Raw genomic sequence first — 21,546 nt, forward strand, 5'->3', positions numbered from 1 at the left:
GGCTATACACCAGTCCTAAAAGACCTACACTGGCTCCCAGTACGTTTCCAAGCACAATTCAAAGTGTTGATGTTGACCTTTAAAGCCCAAAACGGCTCCGGTCCAGTATACCTGAAGGAGTATCTCCACCCCCATCATTCTGCCTGGACACTGAAGTCCAGTACCAGTGGCCTTCTGGCGGTTCCCTCACTGCAAGAAGCGAAGCTATAGGGAACCAGGCAGAGGGCCTTCTTGGTAGTGGCACCTGCCCTGTGGAACACCCTTCCATCAGATGTCAAAAAGATAAACAACTAGCTGACATTTAGAAGACATCTGAAGGCAGACCTGTTTAGGGAAGTTTTTAATGTGTGACATTTTAATGTATTTTTAATCTTTGTTGGAAGCCACCCAAAGTGGCTAGGGAAAACCAGCTAGATGGCCGGGGTACAAATAATAAATTAATTAATATTAATTTTCACAAAACACTTTTTAAACCTCATGTTATCTGTACAAGTTGTTAATGTGGGGGTTGGGGGGTTGGGGATGAAATTCAGTGTGTTCTCTTGCCAGTGGAGACTTTATATTTACGTTGAAGATTGCTTTAAGAAAATCCAATAGAAGCTGTATGTATTTCTAAAGACTTCTGTTCATTTTTAAATGCCACTTCTCATGCAGACTGAAATTCCTATCAAGGCTGATGTACACGTGAGCCAAGCACCTCAGATAGGAATATAAGAGGTGTTGAGAACTCGCAGTGCTACATCAAAGAAGAGGTTTATGATTGAAACAGAGAAAATGACATGCATGTCTGTGGTGTACCATGTATGCCTTATCTCGGCCTCCTTCCCTCTGTAGTTCAGTATGATAATTATGCTTTGCCAAACAACATGTCTGGTTTCTCCATGAAACACAGTACATAAATTGACTTATCAAAGCCAATGCTGCTTGAAGAGTCGAAAATAGTATCAGCTGATTTTTCTTTTCAAGAAGAAAGAGAGGAATATAATGGAAAACAAACTTCAGATGCTTAATTTTTAAAAAATTAACTTAAAAACTTAAAAAATAATGTTGGAACCCAACATTAATATAATAGTGTGTGTCAATGATGGGTGATAGATTTTTTATTATTATTTGATTCTGATTTAGATTACAAATTTAATTTATTCCAGATTAATATTTCAGAATTAAACGTGTTCATTCTCTTCCCTGCACCACCAGCCCTCCTCTACCATAATCTCTGTGTGCATGAAAGGAGAATCCTCTGTTTTCATGTTAATTTGATAGGCTGTGCCATGTTTGTATTGACTTGGCAAAAAGCGCTCTGCACTTATCAGTCCAACAGTCACTATTAGCAGCCACTATAGGAAAACTTACTTTCAACTGATAGTAACTTTCATTTTGTCAGCCCAAACTATGGGCCCCTTATTTCGGTAACATATTCTAGACACAATAGTTGTGTGTTAGTGGTGGATTTGTTCTGCTTTACTTTGTTCTGCAGTGCTTCCCCAGTTCTAGGGTATTACTGCTGTCTGGAGAGACAAAAAATAATTATGGGATTTCAGCAGGAAGTTTTAGGATATGGAAATGAAGCAGTGTGGCTACTACATATGTTTTGCAGGATCAAACAGGTTTGAAACTGGGATTGCATGTGACTTCCCCGATAGCATAATGAACACAAATCATGAATGTGCAATAAGATAGATGTCTGGAGGGGATCTAAATGCTTAGCGAATTAAGTCATCTGTGCATCGTGTTGATTTGGATTAGAATTGTAGAGTTGGAAAGGACCACGAGGATCATCTAGTCCATGGGTAGGTAAACTAAGGCCCGGGGGCCAGATCTGGCCCAATCACCTTCTAAATTCAACCCACGGACGGTCCGGGAATGAGCATGTTTTTACATGAGTAGAATGTGTCCTTTTATTTAAAATGCATCTCTGGGTTATTTGTGGGGCATAGGAATCCGTTCATTTCTCCCCCCAAAATATAGTCTGGCCCCCCACAAGGTCTGAGGGACAGTGGACCAGCCCCCTGCAGAAAAAGTTTGCTGATCCCTTCTAGTCCAACCCCCAGCAATGCAGGAATCTTTTGCCCAATATGTGACTGGAACCCATTACCTGAGATTAAGAGTCCAATGCTCCACTGACTGAGCTATCCCAGGATTAACAGTGATCCATCTGGAAACTGGCACCTTCTTCATTTGGATTGTAGGTGCAATATAGGGCTGATCTGAAATCACTTAATTACAGTGGTACCTCGGATTAAGTACTTAATTTGTTCTGGAGGTCCATTCTTAACCTGTGGTACCACTTTAGCTAATGGGGCCTCCCGCTGCCGCCGCGCTGCCGGAGCACAATTTCTGTTCTCATCCTGAAGCAAAGTTCTTAACCCGAGGTACTATTTCTGGGTTAGCGGAGTCTGTAACCTGAAGCGTCTGTAACCCGAGGTACCACTGTGCTATGTTCACAGACTATTAGCAACTCTTTTTAAAGGCAATATTTGGAGGTGGTGGCTATGAATAAGGTGAAGTGTTCAACCCACTCACTATAGCAGTGATCATCTCCTTTGTGTTGTGGAGTGCTGTTAATTTTTTTATTATTTTTTTGAAAGGTGGAGTGAGGCAGCATAGGCACCACTCTTGGCTTCATGGTGAGATTCTGCTGTGGTAATATCTGAGGGAGCTAAAACAGAGTAAGGATAAAGTTTTTAAAGGTTTGAAGATGACGCCCAGCAGTTCTGGGGAGAGTAATCACTGCTGTCACAAAAATCACAAACAATTGGTAAAAGGCAATGAAAAAGCGGTGCTGTGGTACATGTTGCAAAGACCTTTTGCCCCTCATAATAGCACCTGCCCTCAAACGGAAAAAGTTTACTACTGAACTTTCATCTCAGCCATCTGTCACTCTGCTCATAATTATGCTATAATTATAGCATTGCTATGAGTGACAGATGTATTAAATCGGTGACACTGTGAGCAAAAGCTCTCCCAGGGTGCACCTTTATTCTTTTGGTTCATCAGTTCACAGAGAAGAACCATCTTTATCTATTTTCCCCCTTTCAGTGTTTTAAGATTAGAGAGCACCTATTCAGCATCATCATGCTGAGCAGGAAGAAAACGAACTTTTCAGAAGTGAAAACTGCAAACTTAAACTAGTGGGTAGGGCAGGATGAAGCTTTTAAGAAGTTTCTCATATATGTAATATTTTAGCTATTTGGTTGATTGCGATTTCTGTCTGAACTGAGGTTTTTCCAGATTCTTTAAGGACATACTGCTGCTCATTCTTTTATATACTAAGTACTTTCATCTGATGACTAATTCTTTGAAAAAGCAACCCTATTAGGTGGTTTGTGAATGCATCTTTGATGGCTGTGAACATATCTAGCTACTGGTCTGGTACCATTTCAGCAAGGCACATGTCCCCGTTTTCATTAGGGAAAACGGAACTGACCTGTTTTAACAGTATATTTATGTTCACTTCATTTGTGTCAGCTTGGACAGGGGCTGAAAATAAAGAATGCAGATCTGTTTTCTGTACAGATCTCAAGAGAACTCTGTGGTTTAGACGAGGGTCACAATCATAGGAACACAGGAAGTTGCTTTCTACTGAGTCAGACCAGTGAGCCATCTTGATCTGTATTGTGGATGCAGATCCACCCTGGACATACCAAGGATTGAACTCTGGGCTGTTTGCTTGTAAAGCATGTACTCCACAATTGAGCTGTAGCTCTTCTCAGTTCATTGGGAAGTTCTTCTGCAAAAGGCCCCGTTGAATCATACAAATGGGCCCTGCAGCAAAATGTATGGAGAGCTTCCGCTCAGGATTCTTTCCATTTCATTCCATCTTCTCTCTACCCTGGTTTTCTGGCCCCAACCCCAAAGTCAGCATGCACTGCCACTCACTGACCTTATTGAGCTATTGACAACCCTAAAAAAGGTAAAGGTAAAGGACCCCTGACTGTTAAGTCCAGTTGCGAACGACTCTGGGGTTGCGGTGCTCATCTTGCTTTACTGGCCGAGGGAGCCGATGCTTGTCCACAGACAGTTTTTCCGGGTCATGTGGCCAGCATGACTAAGCTGCTTCTGGCGAAACTAGAGCAGCGCATGGAAACGCCATTTACCTTCCCACTGGAGCAGTACCTATTTATCTGTGTGCTTTTGAACTGCTAGGTTGGCAGGAACTGGGACTGAACAATGGGCACTCACCCCGTCGCGGGGATTTGAACCACCGACCTTCCGATCGGCAAGCCCAAGGCTCAGTGGTTTAGACCACAGGGCCACCTGCATCCCAACCCTATTCTACCCTAAAGATCTGTTGTTCTTCTGTAAGTCTTGGGATACCCCTAAGCCTGATGGCACTGCTGTCTTGTAGATGGGTGGTAACGCTTTGACCCCATAAGCAAAAGCACTTACATGAGCATGAAAAATAGAGGGACCCATGTCCAGCTTTCCCACTAGGTTACATTTTAGATTGTTTATAACCTCTTAGAGGTTTTAATTACAGTTAGGTAGTATATGAATTTTGTTAAATAAATGATTGTATTGATTGATGGTAATTTCTAGCTGCCTGGCAAATTCCAGTGTACATTTTCTAACATCTGCATTGGATCGCTCATCAATGTTTTTGCTTCATTGTATATTACTGATTGATAGGCCGTTTTCTCTTGATTTTAGAATTCCTTGCATGTTATTAAGTTTTGGCAAGATCCATTCTATTTTGTGAAAAACGAAATGATATATTTCCATGAAAACCTGCATTTGTGAATAGAAAGAGAAGATGTACTTGTATTAAAGATGTATTAAAGCAAGTGACTATATTAAACCTAGCTAGGCATAGGGAATAAATTTGATTCGGTTTACATTTAAAGACAGACTTTGAAAACTTGCACTTTCTGAAGCAACATGCAAATTGAAACACAGCAATTACAAAACTCACACTTTTCTGAATTTTGCAAATAATGTGTACACAACTGCATGTAGCCAAATAATGTGTACACAACTGCATGTAGTAAGGTAAAGTGCATAAAAATTCATATATTAGTGAACATTAAAATGCATTATATTGGGGGGGGTACTTGCAAAAATGTGTATAACACTCTATACAAAATTTTGTTTATTATGAGACATTTGCATACTTATGAGCAGACGTGAATAGGAGTACAGTGGTACCTCGGGTTACGTACTTAATTCGTTACGGAGGTCTGTTCTTAACCTGAAACTGTTCTTAACCAGAAGCACCACTTTAGCTAATGGGGCCTCCTGCTGCCACCGCGTCAGCGGAGCACGATTTCTGTTCTCATCCTGAAGCAAAGTTCTTAACCCGAGGTAATATTTCTGCATTAGTGGAGTCTATAACCTGAAGCGTCTGTAACCTGAAGCATATGTAACCTGAGGTACCACTGTACCCGGTTAGTCAAGGAGCAAGCCAGCAGTCATTCACACCAAGCAACCTGAAGTTAACTCTTCATTAGCAAAACAGGATCATCTGTATAGGAGTGTAAGGCCAAATGAGCACAGCAACTCAGCTTGAAGCAGTTGCCAAGACTGGAAGTTCCTGCCTCTGATTCCCAACTTCTCTCTGCCACAGGCTTTCCCTGCTCCCTAAGCCCTGTTACCTCTTCAGCTTCCACCTCCACCTCCTCCTCTCCCACTTTTCCCTCTGGCCACTCCCTGTTGCCCCACCACCAATCTCTGGATTCTGAGCCATCTTCCCTTGGGAGTTCCCCAGCTGGGTCTTCTAACCATTCATCTAGTCCATGGCATACATACTATATATATTTAATAGGGTGACAGGGAGAAGAGAAAAACCAAACTTATGGCCAAATGTAGTGGAATCCCATACTTACATTTTTCTTGTTCCCGCTGTTCGAGTGGCAGGTATGGCTGTCGCTGCAAAAAATTCCTATGTCATTTCCTTTTTTTTTCTTTCCCAGAAAAGAGTTTAGTCAGTGGCACCTCATTTAAGATATACATATGCCAGTTACATAGTTCTGTATTGTAAATTTAAAATGAAGCACTCTGCAGATGTTCCTGGTTAGTTTAACTTTCTGCACAGTGATAAGAAAGTTAAAGAAGCATTAAAAAACACCACCACCATAGGCTCAGGTCAGGGAACAAGGTCTTTGGTTTGAAGGGGACTTTTTCTATGCTGTAACATTTTCCCAGCAAGGGAGTATATAAATAAACTGACACTGGATAGCTGGTTTATCCCTTTCAGTCATGTACAATAATGCATTTTTGACTGGTGAATACTGTGTGTGTTTATGTATGTGCAGGAATATACACACGTAGGCATGGGGGAAGAAATGAGGCCAAGGGTAGCCAATTTGTTGCTCTCCACATGTTGTCTCATTAGTCCCAGCAAACATGGTCAATAATAAGGGATGATGGGACTTGGAGTCCAACAACACCTGCAGGGCACCACTAGGTGTCTGCATTCCTTTATGCCTTCTGGTATGTTCTGAAGTTACATGCCACTTTGGTGAAGCTAAACTAGTCTGGATCTGGTCAGTGTAATCTGACTGGACTGGAATTGCATGGATGTGCATTGTATGTTGCATGAAGGAAGAACAGCGAACTTAAAAGGGCAGAAACTACAGTGGTACCTCGGGTTAAGAACTTAATTCGTTCCGGAGGTCCGTTCTTAACCTGAAACTGTTCTTAAACTGAGGTACCACTTTAGCTAATGGGGCCTCCTGCTGCCGCCGTGCCACCGCCATGCAATTTCTGTTCTCATCCTGAAGCAAAGTTCTTAACCCGAGGTAATATTTCTGCATTAGTGGAGTCTGTAACCTGAAGCGTATGTAACCCGAGGTACCACTCGCTGTACTGGACTCTTGCATATTGAGAACACCTGAAGACCTCTAAGCCAACTCAATTTATACACACACTACCACTTTTTTAAATTGCACCCTGATGCTAAGTAGGAGGGGGGCAAAAAAAAAATCTCAAGATGGGAGGATAACAAAGATTCATGGCATGCTCAGTCTTCCCCAACCTGGTGCCTTCCAGATGTTTTCTACTATAACTCCATCAGCCCCAGTGAGTACATTAACCCTTCCAGGATTTGGGCTGTGTACAAGAAGTCAGGTGATTCCATGCCAGGCATTCATCCCATTTTCTGGAACTCAGTCCCATCCTTACCCTGAGAAATATGAACCTTGAGCATCACATTCTTCAGATTGCATGTGTGTGAGTGAATACCAGTGGTGTGTGGTGAAATTTTTCATAGGGGAATAGTTAGGGCCCTAGGTGCCAGCTTGCAAGGGCGTTGGTGTGTGAGCTTCACGTCTCCCACCCTAAGCCAAGCAGAAGCTTACCTTCCTGAGCTTTGGAAAGGGAACATTTAGGAGACTAGCCTAGTGCTCCTAGTCCACTGACTGCACGCTACTGATGAATACGTATGTATGCCATTTGGAATGTATACATTAGCCTTCATCAACCCAGTGACTAGACTATAGCTCCCTTTATCACTGTTGGCAACGCTGGCTAGGGCTGATGGGCATTGGAGTCCATCAGTCCTCAGAGGAGCAGCCTGTTGGCACCTTTGAACAGGGAATATTTCAAAGACACAAGAGAATGCTGCAGCATGACAGCAGGAGTGATGACTGTTACACTAGTCTCCTAAGAAACAACTGTCTGGAAAGTTGAGGCAAGATAGATAGTGATTCTGGCTATAAAGATGATTTCCTTTTCAAATTGCTTATCACGGAGGTCCCTCAGTAAAGCAAACCATGACTTTCACATTATTCTTTATTCAATTGGTGCCAAATTGTCTGGAGCTTCTACTTTTTATTTTCTCCCTCAAAAACCTGCAGTATATTAAGATAATGAGAACTTTTACTACAGGATTGTCAGACTCGTTTCAAAGGTCACAAATATTCTAGCATGCTGCCAAAATCCAGGGCCACTGAGCAGAGGAGAAACAATGGGCAATCATTTTTATCACTTAAGTCTTGGGGCGTGCAACTCTCCTGCCAGACTATAACATATTTCTGGTGATTCAGACAGTAGTAAGTAGCACCAATATACATTATGAATGGTAAAAGGAAGCAGAAATTTAAAAGTCTTGCTCTTCCTCCCTCCCGTTCCAGAACAGCAGTGGATTGCCAAGCTGTCTGGAAAAACATCTTTCTTTCTATAAGCGTACCGAGAATTTAGCCCACAAACTTCTCTATTTTATTTTTTCATCTTGTACCCAACTATTCTGGCCATAATTACAGACCACATTTTAGGCTTCTAGTGTGATCCTAAAACTGATGCAGTAAATGTACATTATACCCGAAGTCCCAATAAACAATATTTATTTGTCAGATGTAATAGAAGAATCCCTTTAACTGTGCTTCTGTTAGACTGCTTTTTGGAATAGCTCATTCCACACTTAGTAAGGAATCGGGCAGGATGCCAGGTCCCTTGAGCTGTGCTTCTCTGGAACGTTAAAGATTTTGGTGCTGAGTGCCACCATCTGAAATTCTGTACGTGTATTTGTTAGTCTGAACAAGGTAATCTTCATAGGGTGCAGTTTTCCAGTGGATATAAGGAACTACTTTACCCTAGGGTTGCCATATTTCAAAAAATGAAAATCCAGACACAAAGGTTGTAGGGCTTTTAGTTTTGCCCAAAGTTGTTGAGTTTCTGAGCTATTTTTAAAATGAAATTCACCAAAATCTACACTTCTGACATGGGCGGCCATACATTTGGATTTTCTAGGACATTTGACCGATTTTCACCCAGATGCTGCTTACAAGGTCCAAATACCGGCTATGTCCAGGAAATTTCGGACGTATAGCAACACTACCTTACCCTGCCATGCATCTGTCCACTCTCACAGGCACCATCTCTCCACGATCTTAAGCAAATATGTTTCTCAGTCCTGTTACCAGCTAGACTTCAATCAGAAATGCCACACACAGTGTGTTCTGTATGTAAACCCGTGTGTATGTGAGCCCCTTTATTTGATCCAAGTGAACAACAGGGGATAGCTACGCTTTTGAGAGCCAGGGTAGTGTAGTGGTTAAGAGTGATGGACTCGTAATCTGGTGAACCGGGTTCGCATCTCCGCTCCTCCACATGCAGCTGCTGGGTGACCTTGGGCTAGTCACACTTCTTTGAAGTCTCTCAGCCCCACTCACCCCACAGAGTGTTTGTTGTGGGGGCGGAAGGGAAAGGAGAATGTTAGCCGCTTTGAGACTCCTGAAGGGTAGTGAAAGGCGGGATATCAAATCCAAACTCCTCTTCTTTATGACCCAGTTGCAAACTTCCTGAGGTATCCAGATGGAAACAGAACAGTGGCTTAAACTAGGAAGGTTTGTGTTCTTATAACATGGTTCCTACAGGCTACTCACCAAAATCTAGTTACAGCTTTACTTCCTGTTTGGGCAGGTGGGCTGCAAGCCTGAACCTTCTGTCGTCTCCCTAAATTGGCTTGTGACATTGTGACATAGTCAGCTCTGATTGGTTATATAGTGACGTCAGCTTTACGTGTTCCTTAAATGGCTGGGATCACTCAAGGGGAAAGAAGGTATCTGGAGCAGAGAGGGGACGCTACCATTGTGGCAAATGGGAGGAGGGGAGAAAATTGAGAAAGGAAAATCAAATATTTGGGAAACATTTTGGGCTCTACAAACCTCCCCTCACTTTTTATCTTGAAAAATTCTATTGGTGAATATTTGGCCCAACTCTCATGGGTGAACTGGCATCTTCATTTTACCAAACTTATCTGCTTGATACATGCTACTGCTTCTTAGCATCTCACATGAAGATGAGTTTGGCTCAGTGGTAACACATAGCTGGATAGCTCAGTCGGTTAGAACATGGTCTGACAGCATTCGAGGTTGCAGGTTTGATCCCCATAAGGGACAGCTGCATATCCCTGTGTTATGAGAATTATAAGGTCTAAGATATAAAATAAATGTTCATAAATGTACCCAGGCAAACAGTCCTGAAACCATTTTGACTCTCCCAAATTGATCTCAAATGTTTCTCTGCAAGGAGGAAGGAAATGGGAACCCCCCGCCCATTGTCTCTTTGCTCACAAATCCTGTCTTAAGGGTATATCTGTGTATGAATAGGGTGAGCCTGTGACCTGGACTCAGGAATTAAGTATTTACCATCACAAAAGAATGGCCAGGCTCTCCAGGTAAACCCATTAACAGGTTTCCTGCCAGACAGGAAACCTGCTGTAGACCGCCCCTTCTGTGTTGGATGTATGATGTATTGGGGGGTGGTCTTGAGCTACAGGGTGGCAATTTCAAAAGTCTGTATAAGGGCTTGCATACCTTTGTTTTGGGTTCCTCCTCCCTCCTGCGTGGGGGTGTGAGCACCCTGTTGCAACTGTTAAATAAAGATCAGGCTTACTAGCTGCTTTGCTTCTCAATATTCTCTGGCAGACCTCTGTTATTTTCTCCTACCGATAGAGAACCTACATATGGGCTCTTGGGTACCCTATAAGGGAAAAGGAGCAGTTTTTTTTTCTTACAGCACCTGCATTACAGGTGGTTGGACTAGATGATCCTTGGGGTGAGTCCCTTCCAACTCTCTGATTCCATGAGACATGTCCATTCTGGGCTTATTAACTCTCAGCATTGCCTCCTTACATAAGAAGTTGGTCCAGGTCACAATTGAGAATTAAGTGTCTTCATTTCAAATAAAAAGTCAATGTACTATGCCCACAATAAACTTTAAGGTACTACACTTCAGCTACTTTTATCAAATTTGCCAGACTAATGAGGCGACAGTGACATTCATCTTGTGGATAGACATGATCTGTGAACTTTCCTTGCTTTAAAGTTTCAAGGTATGGTCCAGAACAAGGTTGCAACCATTTCCAAATATTATTTATTTATTTATTTTAAGCATTTACCGTACATATTATTATTTTCAATACAAATTCAAAGCAGTGTTCAGTACCAGGAAAGAGAATTAAACAAAAAATGTATAAATTTAATCAGGAAACACAAGGCAAAATAATAAAAACAAAAAGTATGAGTCAGTCAGTCAACATAATAAACCATCTAAAGAGAGACCCCCGAAGCCATATGAAAAAAAGGGAATGATTTACAATCCTTCTGCAATAAAGATGAACAAGTGTTCAGCATCAAAGGGAAAGAATTTCAGTCTTTGTGCAGGCATACATATAGCACGGGGGCAGCTTTAACTAACAAAAACGGCAGGTGGTGTGGTGGTGTGATAAAATTAAAGACTCTTTTTAAAATTTATTTATTTTTCCAGTCTCAAAAAATACATATAACAAATAACCCTCATATACTCTGCACCCCCAAGAAACATTCCATGCATATACAGTGTAAATGCTGCAAACATTAGTACAATAGTTTAGTTTATTATAGCAGTTAAGGATCTTCTACTCTCTGTCTTAACAGATTGTCCCAAGAGAACCATGGGTAGTTGGTGGTGAGGGGACAACACTGTCCTTTCGGGTGTACTGAATAATCCTCCTTCCCTGGAGGTTTTTAAGCAGAGGTTGGATGGCCATCTGTCATGGATGCTTTGGCTGAGATTCCTGCATTGCAGGGGTTGGACTCGATGACCCTTGGTGTCCCTTCAAACTCTACAATTCTATGATTTCATGTACCATACAGTTTCAAAATTGTCTTGGATCTTTGTGTTCCTATGCATTCTAAGATGCTTCGTTAGTTTATCCATAAGGGCTTTACAGTATTCCATATTCTATCCTTAACTAAAGTTAAGTTAACTTACTGTTTTCCAATACTGTGTAATTGTATTTTTAGCTTGTATTTATTTTAAATGATTCATATTAACTGATTAAAAAAAATATCTGTGGGCAAAGTAAACCTTCTTTATCAGAAGGTGGAGTGCAAGTTTTCACACAATCTGAAATGAATATACAATAATTGGCATGGTTCCAGTTAGCTTAATCAAAATAAATCAACAAAAACAAAACCCACGATAAAGCTAACTGAATGGGCAAATAAAATGCCCCAGCAGGCAAGCCCCACTGAAAGCAGTGAGGTCTGTGCAAGAGCACAGCAGCAGAACTTTTCACTGGATAGTGACCCTGACCAGTAGGCAAGCAAGAGGAAGAACGCCTGTTCTGTATCCTGCTTGTGTAATGCAGCCTTTCCCCGTGCCCGCCAGATGTTTAGGACTGCACTTCCCATCATCCTGGGAGTTTTGTATAGTCACTATACAAAAGCACATCAGTCACTCGACAGATTTCTTTGGTTCACAGCTTGCAGTTTCCCGTTTGGTGGAGAGGATGTTATAGAAGAAAAAAGTAGTGCTTTAATTCCGATATGCCCAAGCCGGTCAACGAAGTTAGGAGCAAGAGACTTTGCAAAAGCATTGCAAAGGCAACTTCCTTGAAGAGTAAAACTTGAAAGTTTGTTCCAGTTTAATTAACTGTGAAGGCTGAGCCATACAGTTCAGAGGTACAGCTAATGTAATTACTTCCTTTATCTTTCCTTTTTACCTGGGGGAGAATGGATTTAAGAGGAAGAAAGTCAAATTGAAGGGGATTAAGATATAATCTTGACTTTTAAGAACAACAAAAGCCCAAGACACCCAGTCATACCTGTAGTATAATAGGAATGCAGGGTAGTTGTTGTTTTTTTTAAAGTTTTAAAAGGCAATTAGTTATATAGACTTGGATCCTGGGAAGTGCTGGTGGAGTTGACTTACCGATCTCCTTTCCCTGAGAGTCTCTGAAAAACCCTCAGGGGACCCTCCTGAATGGGGGCAGACTGTGACATTGGGGCACTGAGATGGATACCTGTGCCCACATCATTTAGGAGAGTCTCCTAACTGTTTGGAGCAGCTTTTCCTGTAGGGGGGTGGGAGAAAATCACCTTTTGGTGAACCCTCTCCCACAGATGCTTCTCAGAATTCAAACAATTCTATTCAGGCACTTTCACAGATTCCTTATATTCAGACATAGATACCATGAATCTATGCCAGGTTCTCCTGAATACAGTATAGAAATTACCGTTCCAATAAGTGAAAATATACAAAATTATGCTACAGGCCTTTTCATCTGCTGTTCAGGCAGCAGTTGTTTCCATTTTGGGTTGTGTGCTGCCCATGAAGATCTTGGTTCTGATAAATGTGATGTTTACTAGACTTCTTTATAGACCAGCACGGTCAATTTATGCACTCCTTCCTGTCCTTCAGGGCGACTCTACTCAGTGCACATGACCTTTGTTTAGGGAGATATGGGACAGGTTTTAGTAAAGGCTGGTTGATGTCAACTAGGGCTGTCCATGTTTTTTTATAAGTGGATCTGCTGCTGAAATGATAGAAAGGCATTTCTTCTCTTCCTTCTTCTATTCATTGCAAGATGTGAAGTTGTCTGCAGTAGTTACAAATCCTGGTATGACAGTTGACAAAGCAGTATGTCTCGCAAAGGACCCTAAGACCCATGAATAATAGCTTAAAGATCCCAGGCCCTAAGGAAGCCAGACTATCCTCCACCAGGGCCAGAGCTTTTTCAGTGATGGCTCCGACCTGGTGGAATGCTCTGTCCCATGAGACTAGGGCCCTGCAGGACTTGATCTCCTTCCTCAGGGCATGTAAGACAGAGCTATTCCGCTTGGCCTTCAATTTGAATTAGCCTGATCCTCTATTCCCTTTTCCCTTTCTTCTTCTATGAAGAAACCCTTTCTGGGACCCCGGATTTACATTCTTCTCTGGTCTCCTTGCTGGCCCTAGTAGGACCAACTTGGCCAGTTAGCCCTGGTGATCATTTGATGTCTACTGACTGGCCCCCCGCAAAAAAAAATGACCCCTGAATTTTTGAATTTTATTGATATTGATGCTGCGTTTTATGTTGTATTTTATGCTGTTTTATGCTGTTTTTAAGCCACATTTTAACAATTTTTTTATATTTGCTGTTAGCCGCCCTCAGCCCGGTTTTTTAACTGGGAAGGTCAGGGTATAAATAAAATGTTATCATCATCATCATCTTATGAGGTTTTTGGCCCAGTGGAGCCATTAAAAGCTTCCAACAGTCTTAGCTTAAACACACACACTTTTAGGAGGGGGGGCAACTGTTTCCCTGGTAAAATAGGAACCAAGTGCTAGGGGCTGAGGTCCCTTTGGCCCCCTCAATAAAATATTTGAGAGGGTCAAGGCCTCCCAAAGTCGATGGGCATTGCCATTCAAATGGTGCGTGTGCTGCATCTTGTGAGCAATGACCCCCATATTTTATCAAGTCAGCATACCTGCCTGGTAGTAAGTAGAATGCAACTGCCCTGCATACGTACCTGGAATACCTGCAAGACCCCACCCTATTCCTGTATTTTATTTCATTTTAAAAAACCTGTTTATTATAGTGAATTTTATATTTGCTGGTGAATGACAGTGTAATGATGATGACAGTGTCAGGGAAGGGCTGTAACCTGGTGGTTCCACATCTGCTTTGGTGCAGAAGCTCCCAGTTTCAATCCCTGATGCCTATGGGTAGGCCTGGGAAAAAAACCCCTCTCTGAAACCCTGGAGAGACGCATCCAGTTTGTGCAGACAGACAGTATTGACCTAGATGGACCAATAATCTTGATGGTGTATAGTAGCATCCTATGTCATCGGTCTGCCACACCATTCACTGTTACTTGTAAGAAATTGTTTCTGGCCATAGCTCATAAATACAGCAATGGATATTGAGGTCTTCAGGATAATTGGTGAAATTTTATTTTCTATCTACAAGGAGGAAAGTACACAAGAAGGGTGCCTGTGGAGGGCAAGTTGGTTTTTTAACTGTTAGTTCTAAACACTAAATTAGAACATTAGTTTTAACTAATTGCAAAATAATAATAATTGAAAAATGCATCTTCTGTTAACTCCTTTGTTCCCCCACACATGAAATGGGGACAGTGACAACCTCTTACAAGGACTCTCTTCACACCTCCATTTCTCTTTCTTGTTATCTTAGAGAGATTACATAGCACATTTAAACAATATTCGGCACTAAACTGAACCACACCACTTGGAACCCTATTAACATGATGAGACAGTTTTATGTACATCACACGTCAGACCCTATCAAGAAACGTAGTTATCGTGGCTTGATAAAAGATACTATACCTTGTTGAACTCATTCTAAAAACAACACCAGTGAAGTTGCACTTCAGCTTTTAAAATGACCTTGGTTGATGCATTTTAATAAAGACCTTTGGACTTCATGCACGTGTGATTTGTGTTGGGCCCAACCCACCAAATTGCTTTCCTGTAAAAGCCCCATTAAAAATGAAGAGGGGAAAGAAAGCGCAAGGGCTCTTGTAACATACTTGTTATGGTCGTGTTGCACATCACTGTATATCCACTGCGTGCTTACTGGAGTATTCCGCATAGAAATATTTTGCTTAGTGCAAGGTACTGTTGGTTTCTAGGCATGTAAACATATCTGAAATGGGAGTAGGGGGTAATGCCTGAAGGATGTTGGGAACGTTTATCCCTGGGCAGGAGAAAGTGATAATATCCCTCTGTGCTGTTTGAAGGAGAGGGCCTTTGGGGTGGCTCTCTGCTAGATGAATGGTTAATGCTGGCTGAGTGATGGGAGTTGTAGACCAAAACATCTGCAGGGCAGCAGGTTGGTTAAAGGTTTGCCAAGTACAGTCCTGCCAGAACTGACAAATAATTTCAGAAGAACGTTCAGGGAAACGTATAGGGCACTCCTGTCAGTGTGATTAAGAACACAGGATGGCTGACCTGAAAAGTGTTCAAGAACAAACATAAATCAAGATTGTAACAAGCATTCTTGAAAGCAGAATGTGGAAAACTAATGGTAAAACAACACAAACAAAAACTTTTGAGAAAAAATTGATCATATTATTATGAGCTTGGCTATGATGAGAAAAACTAGGATAAAGAGGGGAGACAAAACATTCTGCAAGAAGGAGGAAAATGAATTTGGCCACATATTCCACAATGGACTATGTGCACAAATCTGAAAGGAAGGTTTTATAATTTAATATTTTGCTGTTATTTAACACCTGCATCCATTCGTTACATATTGTGGTGCAGCTAATATATGTTCGGAAATGTGAAACATGGAATGCTTCATAATTTTTGGTCCTGCTCCAAAATAATGACATTTTGGTGGACTATAATAAATGAGATCAAACTTATAACATGGTATGGTTTTCCGATAAGCTCATTAATTATACTATTTAGATATGTCAAGGATCTAGTTTTCCTAGTGGACATGAAATTGGTAACGAATTTGCTAACAACCAGATGCTTATGCAGCAATATGGTATTACTGGAGAAAATATGCTTAGACTTACAATTGAAAACTGGACGGTAACAATATGGAAAGGTTGTATCTATAGTAAAATTCACTAATATTGTGTGAGGGAAGGCAGACAACTTGATCATTTAATTTATTGAAAAGTATCACAGAGTCAAGAGAATATTTGACCATAAGTATTATTGGAAACTATTTAAATAATAATTGCTACATTTATTGTTGTGTGTGTGTGTGTGTGTGTGAGTGTGTGTGAGAGAGAGAATGCTGCTAATTCTGTTATATATATTTTTATGTGGTGTTATATATTTTTTTCTCAAATATTTGAAGCATTATGAATATTAAAAGTGTTTGATAAAATGTTGCCTTCTATTCCAAACAGGAATGCTTCCGTTCCGGGTTCCAGCCAGCCATGCCCCTATTCCGGATACCAGAAGCCAATAGAAGCTCAAGTCAGTCAAGTAAGTCACTCCCTCTCTTTGTCTTTTACAACTGAGTCTCAAGCAGCTGCAGAGCATGGCCAATTCTCATTGGGCCTTTTCTGGGGCTGAGGGTAGATTATGGTTTTCACATTTTTATTTAAATATTTGTTGTATTTTTTCAAACTTCAGAGTTTCCCTCAGCGTGCCATTGCCCCCTCCCCTTTCTCAGTGGCCCTGTTTTGGCTCTGATTCTGTTGGCACTCAGCACCTGAGTTTGCTATTAGAGGGAGCGATAACAACATTATCCCCATTTAGTACTGGCAAAACCTTTCGTTCCATATTCCGAAAAGATACTTTTCGGTATTCTAGAGATTGCAAATGCAGAACCCTCTACTTTAAGAATGCAACTACATAAACAGAAACTGAGAATGGAAAAGGAATTATTTATTCACAATAATTGCTCAGAATGATTTCAGGAAGCTTTTTTTTTTTAATACATCAGAATTCACAAAACAAAGCAGATAGCACTGTTTCCAAATTAGACACCAGATTCCTTTTCACACTTTGTAAGTGATATATTTTGGGACACCAGCTACTACAGAGCCAGAACATTTGTGCAGTCATTTTCCAAGCTGACTCTGGAAAACTTTACATTCATTTCATCTCCTTGCCTTTTTCTCTCTCAGAATCTTTTTGCTTTCTTCTCTTCGTCTCTTATTAACTGGGTTCCGAGGATCATAAATTTCAAAAGTATCTTCATCTTGCACACTTGCATCTTTCACCTTTCTGGTTTTATCTTCAAAATGGAGCACGTGTGACATCCTGTTAAGAAAAAAAGATAAGCACTCATTTTGTTGGCCAGGCTAAAGTTAAATATTTTGTAACCTGCTTTTTTATGGGAAATTAAACAAACATAGGAAAAATCTTACAATAAGAAGCAGTAAACAATTTGCACATTTTTACCTTAGATATAATGAAACTGTTAATTTCCACATGTAAAAAGAGCATCATTTTACAAATAAGTGGACTTGGGGGGGAAAACACATTCCTAGCAATGAAAAAGATAATCGGCTAATGTTAATAAGCATTAGCAGAGACGTTGCCTTAGAGATACTCAAATTATTTTTTCCAGGAAGTTTCCGTCAAAATAATAAGCTGGGTATATTACCATTTTATACTTTTTATTTTGATACTTTCCCTGTTTTTTGCCCAATAAGCAGCCATAGTACAAAACCAAACCCATTTTTTATTGTTGTATATTAACATAGTAGATGATAAAAGACATTCACATTGAAGTCATGACTAACCCAACTGATTTGCAATGTGTCTACTTTAAGCATGACTAAGTCTGGATGCAGCCCAAGCTACAAATTAATATATACACCATTTTTATTTTTTAAAAAAGAAAAAATATCAGCAATAGTGACATCCTTTTTTATCAGCTTGGAATGTTTATCAACTTTCCTATTAATCACACTGTACTTTCCTAAGAATTTTGTGTTTAGTATGGGTGGTGCAATAAAACGGGTGAACACTATAGGAACCTTTTTATAATCAGTCTGACTGCATCATAAGCCAAGTTTGTTGTAAAAATGCATTTCATTCTATGATTAAGCACAGACATTGTTTCTTCAGACAATTTTCTTTCTTGCATTATTTACCTGTCTTTACCAAGTTTGTATTAACTCCAGCTAATTAAATTTCCAATGATAATGGAGACTATCAACATGGGTGGGAGTCTTAACTATCATGTTTGGCTCCAAATGGCAGGAAAGTCTGGAATGGCTCAACCTATCAACTCTGACCTTGTTAGTAGGTGAAACTCAGAGCAGAATGTTCCATTCTGTTACCCCACTGAAGAGGATACAGTGGTGCCTCGCAAGACGAAATTAATTCGTTCCGCAAGTCTTTTCGTCTTGCGAGTTTTTCGTCTTGCGAAGCACAGTTTCCCATAGGAATGCATTGAAAATCAATCAATGCGTTCCTATGGAAACCGCCTTCAGACCAGGTCCAGGGACAGTCTGTCCCCCGACCTCTTCTGAAGGCCGGCGGGGGGCGAAAGTCTTTGCTTCCCCCCCGCCTGCCTTCCCCGGAGAGCGGAGACTTCTCCGATGTCCCGGGGCGATCTTAAAATGCTGGCGGGCGGCAGCGAAGGCTTCACTGCCGTCCCCCAGCATTTTAAAAGCTCCCAGGACAGTGGAGGAATTCTCCGCTGTCCCGGGGCAATTTAAAAGCCCCCGGGAAGGCAGGCAGGGGGGACAAAGACTTTTGCCCCCCACCGGCCTTCAGAAGAGGTCCAGGAAGGCCGGCGGGGGCCGAAAGGCTTTGCTCCCCACCGCCAGCATTTTAAAAGCAGTCCGGGATAGCAGGGAAGCGCTTCCCGCTATCCCGGATGGCTTTTGAAGGCAGGCGGGGGGAGCAAAGACTTTTGCCCCATGCCCGCCTTCAGAAGAGGTCCAGGACCTCTACTGAAGGCGGGTGGGGGGCAAAAGTCTTTGCTCCCCCCCCGCCTACCTTCAAAAGCCGTCCGGGACAGCGGAGAGACGCGCTGCGTTTCTCCGCTCTCCCGGGAAGGCAGGCAGGGGGGAGCAAAGACCTTTGCCCCCCGCCGGCCTTCAGAAGAGGTCCAGGACCTCTTCTGAAGGTGGGCGTCGGGCAAAAGTCTTTGCTCCCCCCGCCTGCCTTCAAAAGCCATCCGGGATAGCGGGAAGCGCTTCCCTGCTATCCCGGACTGCTTTTGAAATGCTGGCGGTGGGGAGCAAAGCCTTTCGGCCCCCGCCGGCCGTCCTGGACCTCTTCTGAAGGCCGGGGGGGGGGGAAAGGCTTTGCTCTCCACCGCTAGCATTTAAAAGAGGTCCCCGGAGATTTCCCTATGGGCTTTCTTCTTGCGAAGCAAGCCCATAGGGAAATTCGTTTTGCAAAGCGCCTCCAAAACGGAAAACCCTTTCGTCTAGCGGGTTTTTCGTCTTGCAAGGCGTTCGTCTTGCGGGGCACCACTGTACTCCTCCCCTTCCACTTTCTTGCTAATGACAGATCTAAGAATGGTAGGGTTCCACTCACACCTATTGAGAAATCAAGGACTTTCCCACATCACAGCATGTTGAACTGAATGTAGCTTTACTTCATGCCTTGAGGAGTAATACTTTTCACTGAAGCTGTAAGCTTCATATGAAAAATTCACTTTATTTCTACCTTCTTTGAGAGTCACCCCCCGCCCCAGTTCCTTTTCAACAGCTGGATTGGTAAATAAAAAAACAGTTTTGCTTAGCGCTTTAGTGTTTCCCCACTGTGCTTTTTGTTTGTTTGGAAGACTGTGGAAAAGCAGGGTACAAATGCTTGAAATAAATAAAATTAAAATCCTGTGGATCCTTACGACTAGAATTTTACAAGCAGACTGATGTCAACTAGACCAGCCTTTACCCCAAACTACAACTCCTATCACCCCAGTCAGTACATTAGCCCTTCCAAGGTTTGGACTCTTCTAGTGGACAAGAAGTTGAGTGACAGCAGGCCAGCTCTGGGGGGCTAATGGGAATTGTAGTCCAGAACACCTAGAGGGCACCAGCTTGGAGAAGACTTCACTAGAATATGCTTTTGACTCAAAAAATATGATGCCACAAAACAGAAATAATTTGTGATGCTGGACAAGGAAAGGCTGGGCAATGTATCGCCGTGCAAACATTGTTGATCTGGCGATCAATCATGATGTTCAAAACCCTGCTTCCTACCACAGTGCTGCAAGATGTTGGGGTGAAATTGCTGGGGCTTGCACACGAGTAGGAGAGCATCAGGGCTGTTCAGCTGAAGGGGGTGTAAAGCCTCTTGCCCCCCAGCTGAGGGAGCGCTGACGCTTCTCTGGCTGATGCGAACAAGTGGCAGGTTGGAGGCTCCATAAAACTGCTTGGCTGAGGCAAGGGCAGCTGCGTGCTCCTCAGCCAAGCAGTTTAAAAAAGAGGAGGAAGGAACAAGCTGTATTGGTTCCTCGCCAATGCAGCTTGTTTCTCCCTCTGTGCCAGTACGAGGGCAGAATGGCGGCTTCACTCAGCAGTATATCGTTGGTCGAACTGCTGCCATGCCTAAATCCCTCGGCTACCAGAGCCCACTGGAGGGAGTCAAGCGGTGGCAGTTTCACCCATGTGAAGTCGCCTTTGCGGTCTGCCCCCATACTGGTCCTGGGCGATGTGTCAATACATTGCCCAGGCTTATTGGATAGCACTACTTTCTCCTGCATTCTTAACCAAGAATACTGAAACCATCAACTACAATAACAGGTGTAACATCCAAATACCGTATTTTTCACTCTATAGGACACACTTTTCCCCCTCCAAAAATTAAAGGGAAATGTGTGCGTCCTATGGAGCGAATGCAGGCTCCTTGGCTTCAGTGATAGCAACTCAAAGCCTCCGAAGCACAGAGGGAGCGCTCCCTCCATGCTCCGGAGGCTTTGAGTTGCTTTTGCTGAAGCCTGGAGAGCGAGAGGGGTCGGTGCGCACTGACCCCTCTCGCTCTCCAGGCTTTAGGGATAGCCACCTGAAGCCTTTGGAGTGCAGCGGGAACTCGCGCTGCGCTCCGAAGGCTTCGGGTTCCTTTTGCTGAAGCCGGGAGAGCAAGACTCTCCTGGCTTCAGCAAAAGGAATCCAAAGCCTTTGGAGCGCAGCGCGAGGTACCGCTGCGCTCCAAAGGCTTCAGCCATGCACCTGCCTGGAATCCGGAGGAGGAACAGAAGGGTTTCCTTCTGTTTCATCTTCAGCTTCGCTGCGCAGTTCTCCCTCTCTGCGCAGAATCTCTCCTTCGCAGGAGAGGCGCTGCACAGAGAAGGAGAACTGCGCAGCGCCCCTTCAGTGACACGCCTGCCCTGGCTTCTGCCTTAGCCGCACGCAGCCTCTTGGGCAGGGGGAACCTTCGTCCCGCTGCCCTGAAGAGGCTTGGCGC

At 42.6% G+C, this 21,546-nt stretch overlaps 1 protein-coding gene and 1 long non-coding RNA gene across 5 annotated transcripts in view; one reads left to right on the plus strand and one right to left on the minus strand.

Annotated features, from left to right (window-relative positions):
* Positions 1–21,546, plus strand: part of LOC310827551 — a 40,473-nt gene that overhangs the window by 12,435 nt on the left and 6,492 nt on the right. The window contains exon 4 of one of the 2 annotated variants that reach the window (XR_014556398.1): positions 16,575–16,653. This is a non-coding gene — a long non-coding RNA (uncharacterized lncRNA). Of the gene's footprint in view, positions 1–16,574; positions 16,907–21,546 lie in introns of those variants that run through there. The other variant, XR_014556399.1, reaches the window with a different exon arrangement.
* The window catches only part of CWC27 (CWC27 spliceosome associated cyclophilin), a 120,421-nt gene continuing 115,912 nt past the window's right edge, over positions 17,038–21,546 (minus strand). For all 3 annotated transcript variants that reach the window (XM_083703603.1, XM_083703605.1, XM_083703604.1), the window contains one exon: positions 17,038–17,436. In XM_083703603.1, the coding sequence (XP_083559729.1) occupies positions 17,274–17,436 (163 nt within the window). In that variant the 3' untranslated portion in view covers positions 17,038–17,273. The remainder of the gene's footprint in view (positions 17,437–21,546) is intronic.

Source organism: Podarcis gaigeae (genome assembly GCF_964106915.1).
Source record: "Podarcis gaigeae genome assembly, chromosome: 11".
Classification (NCBI taxonomy): Eukaryota; Metazoa; Chordata; class Lepidosauria; order Squamata; family Lacertidae; genus Podarcis; species Podarcis gaigeae.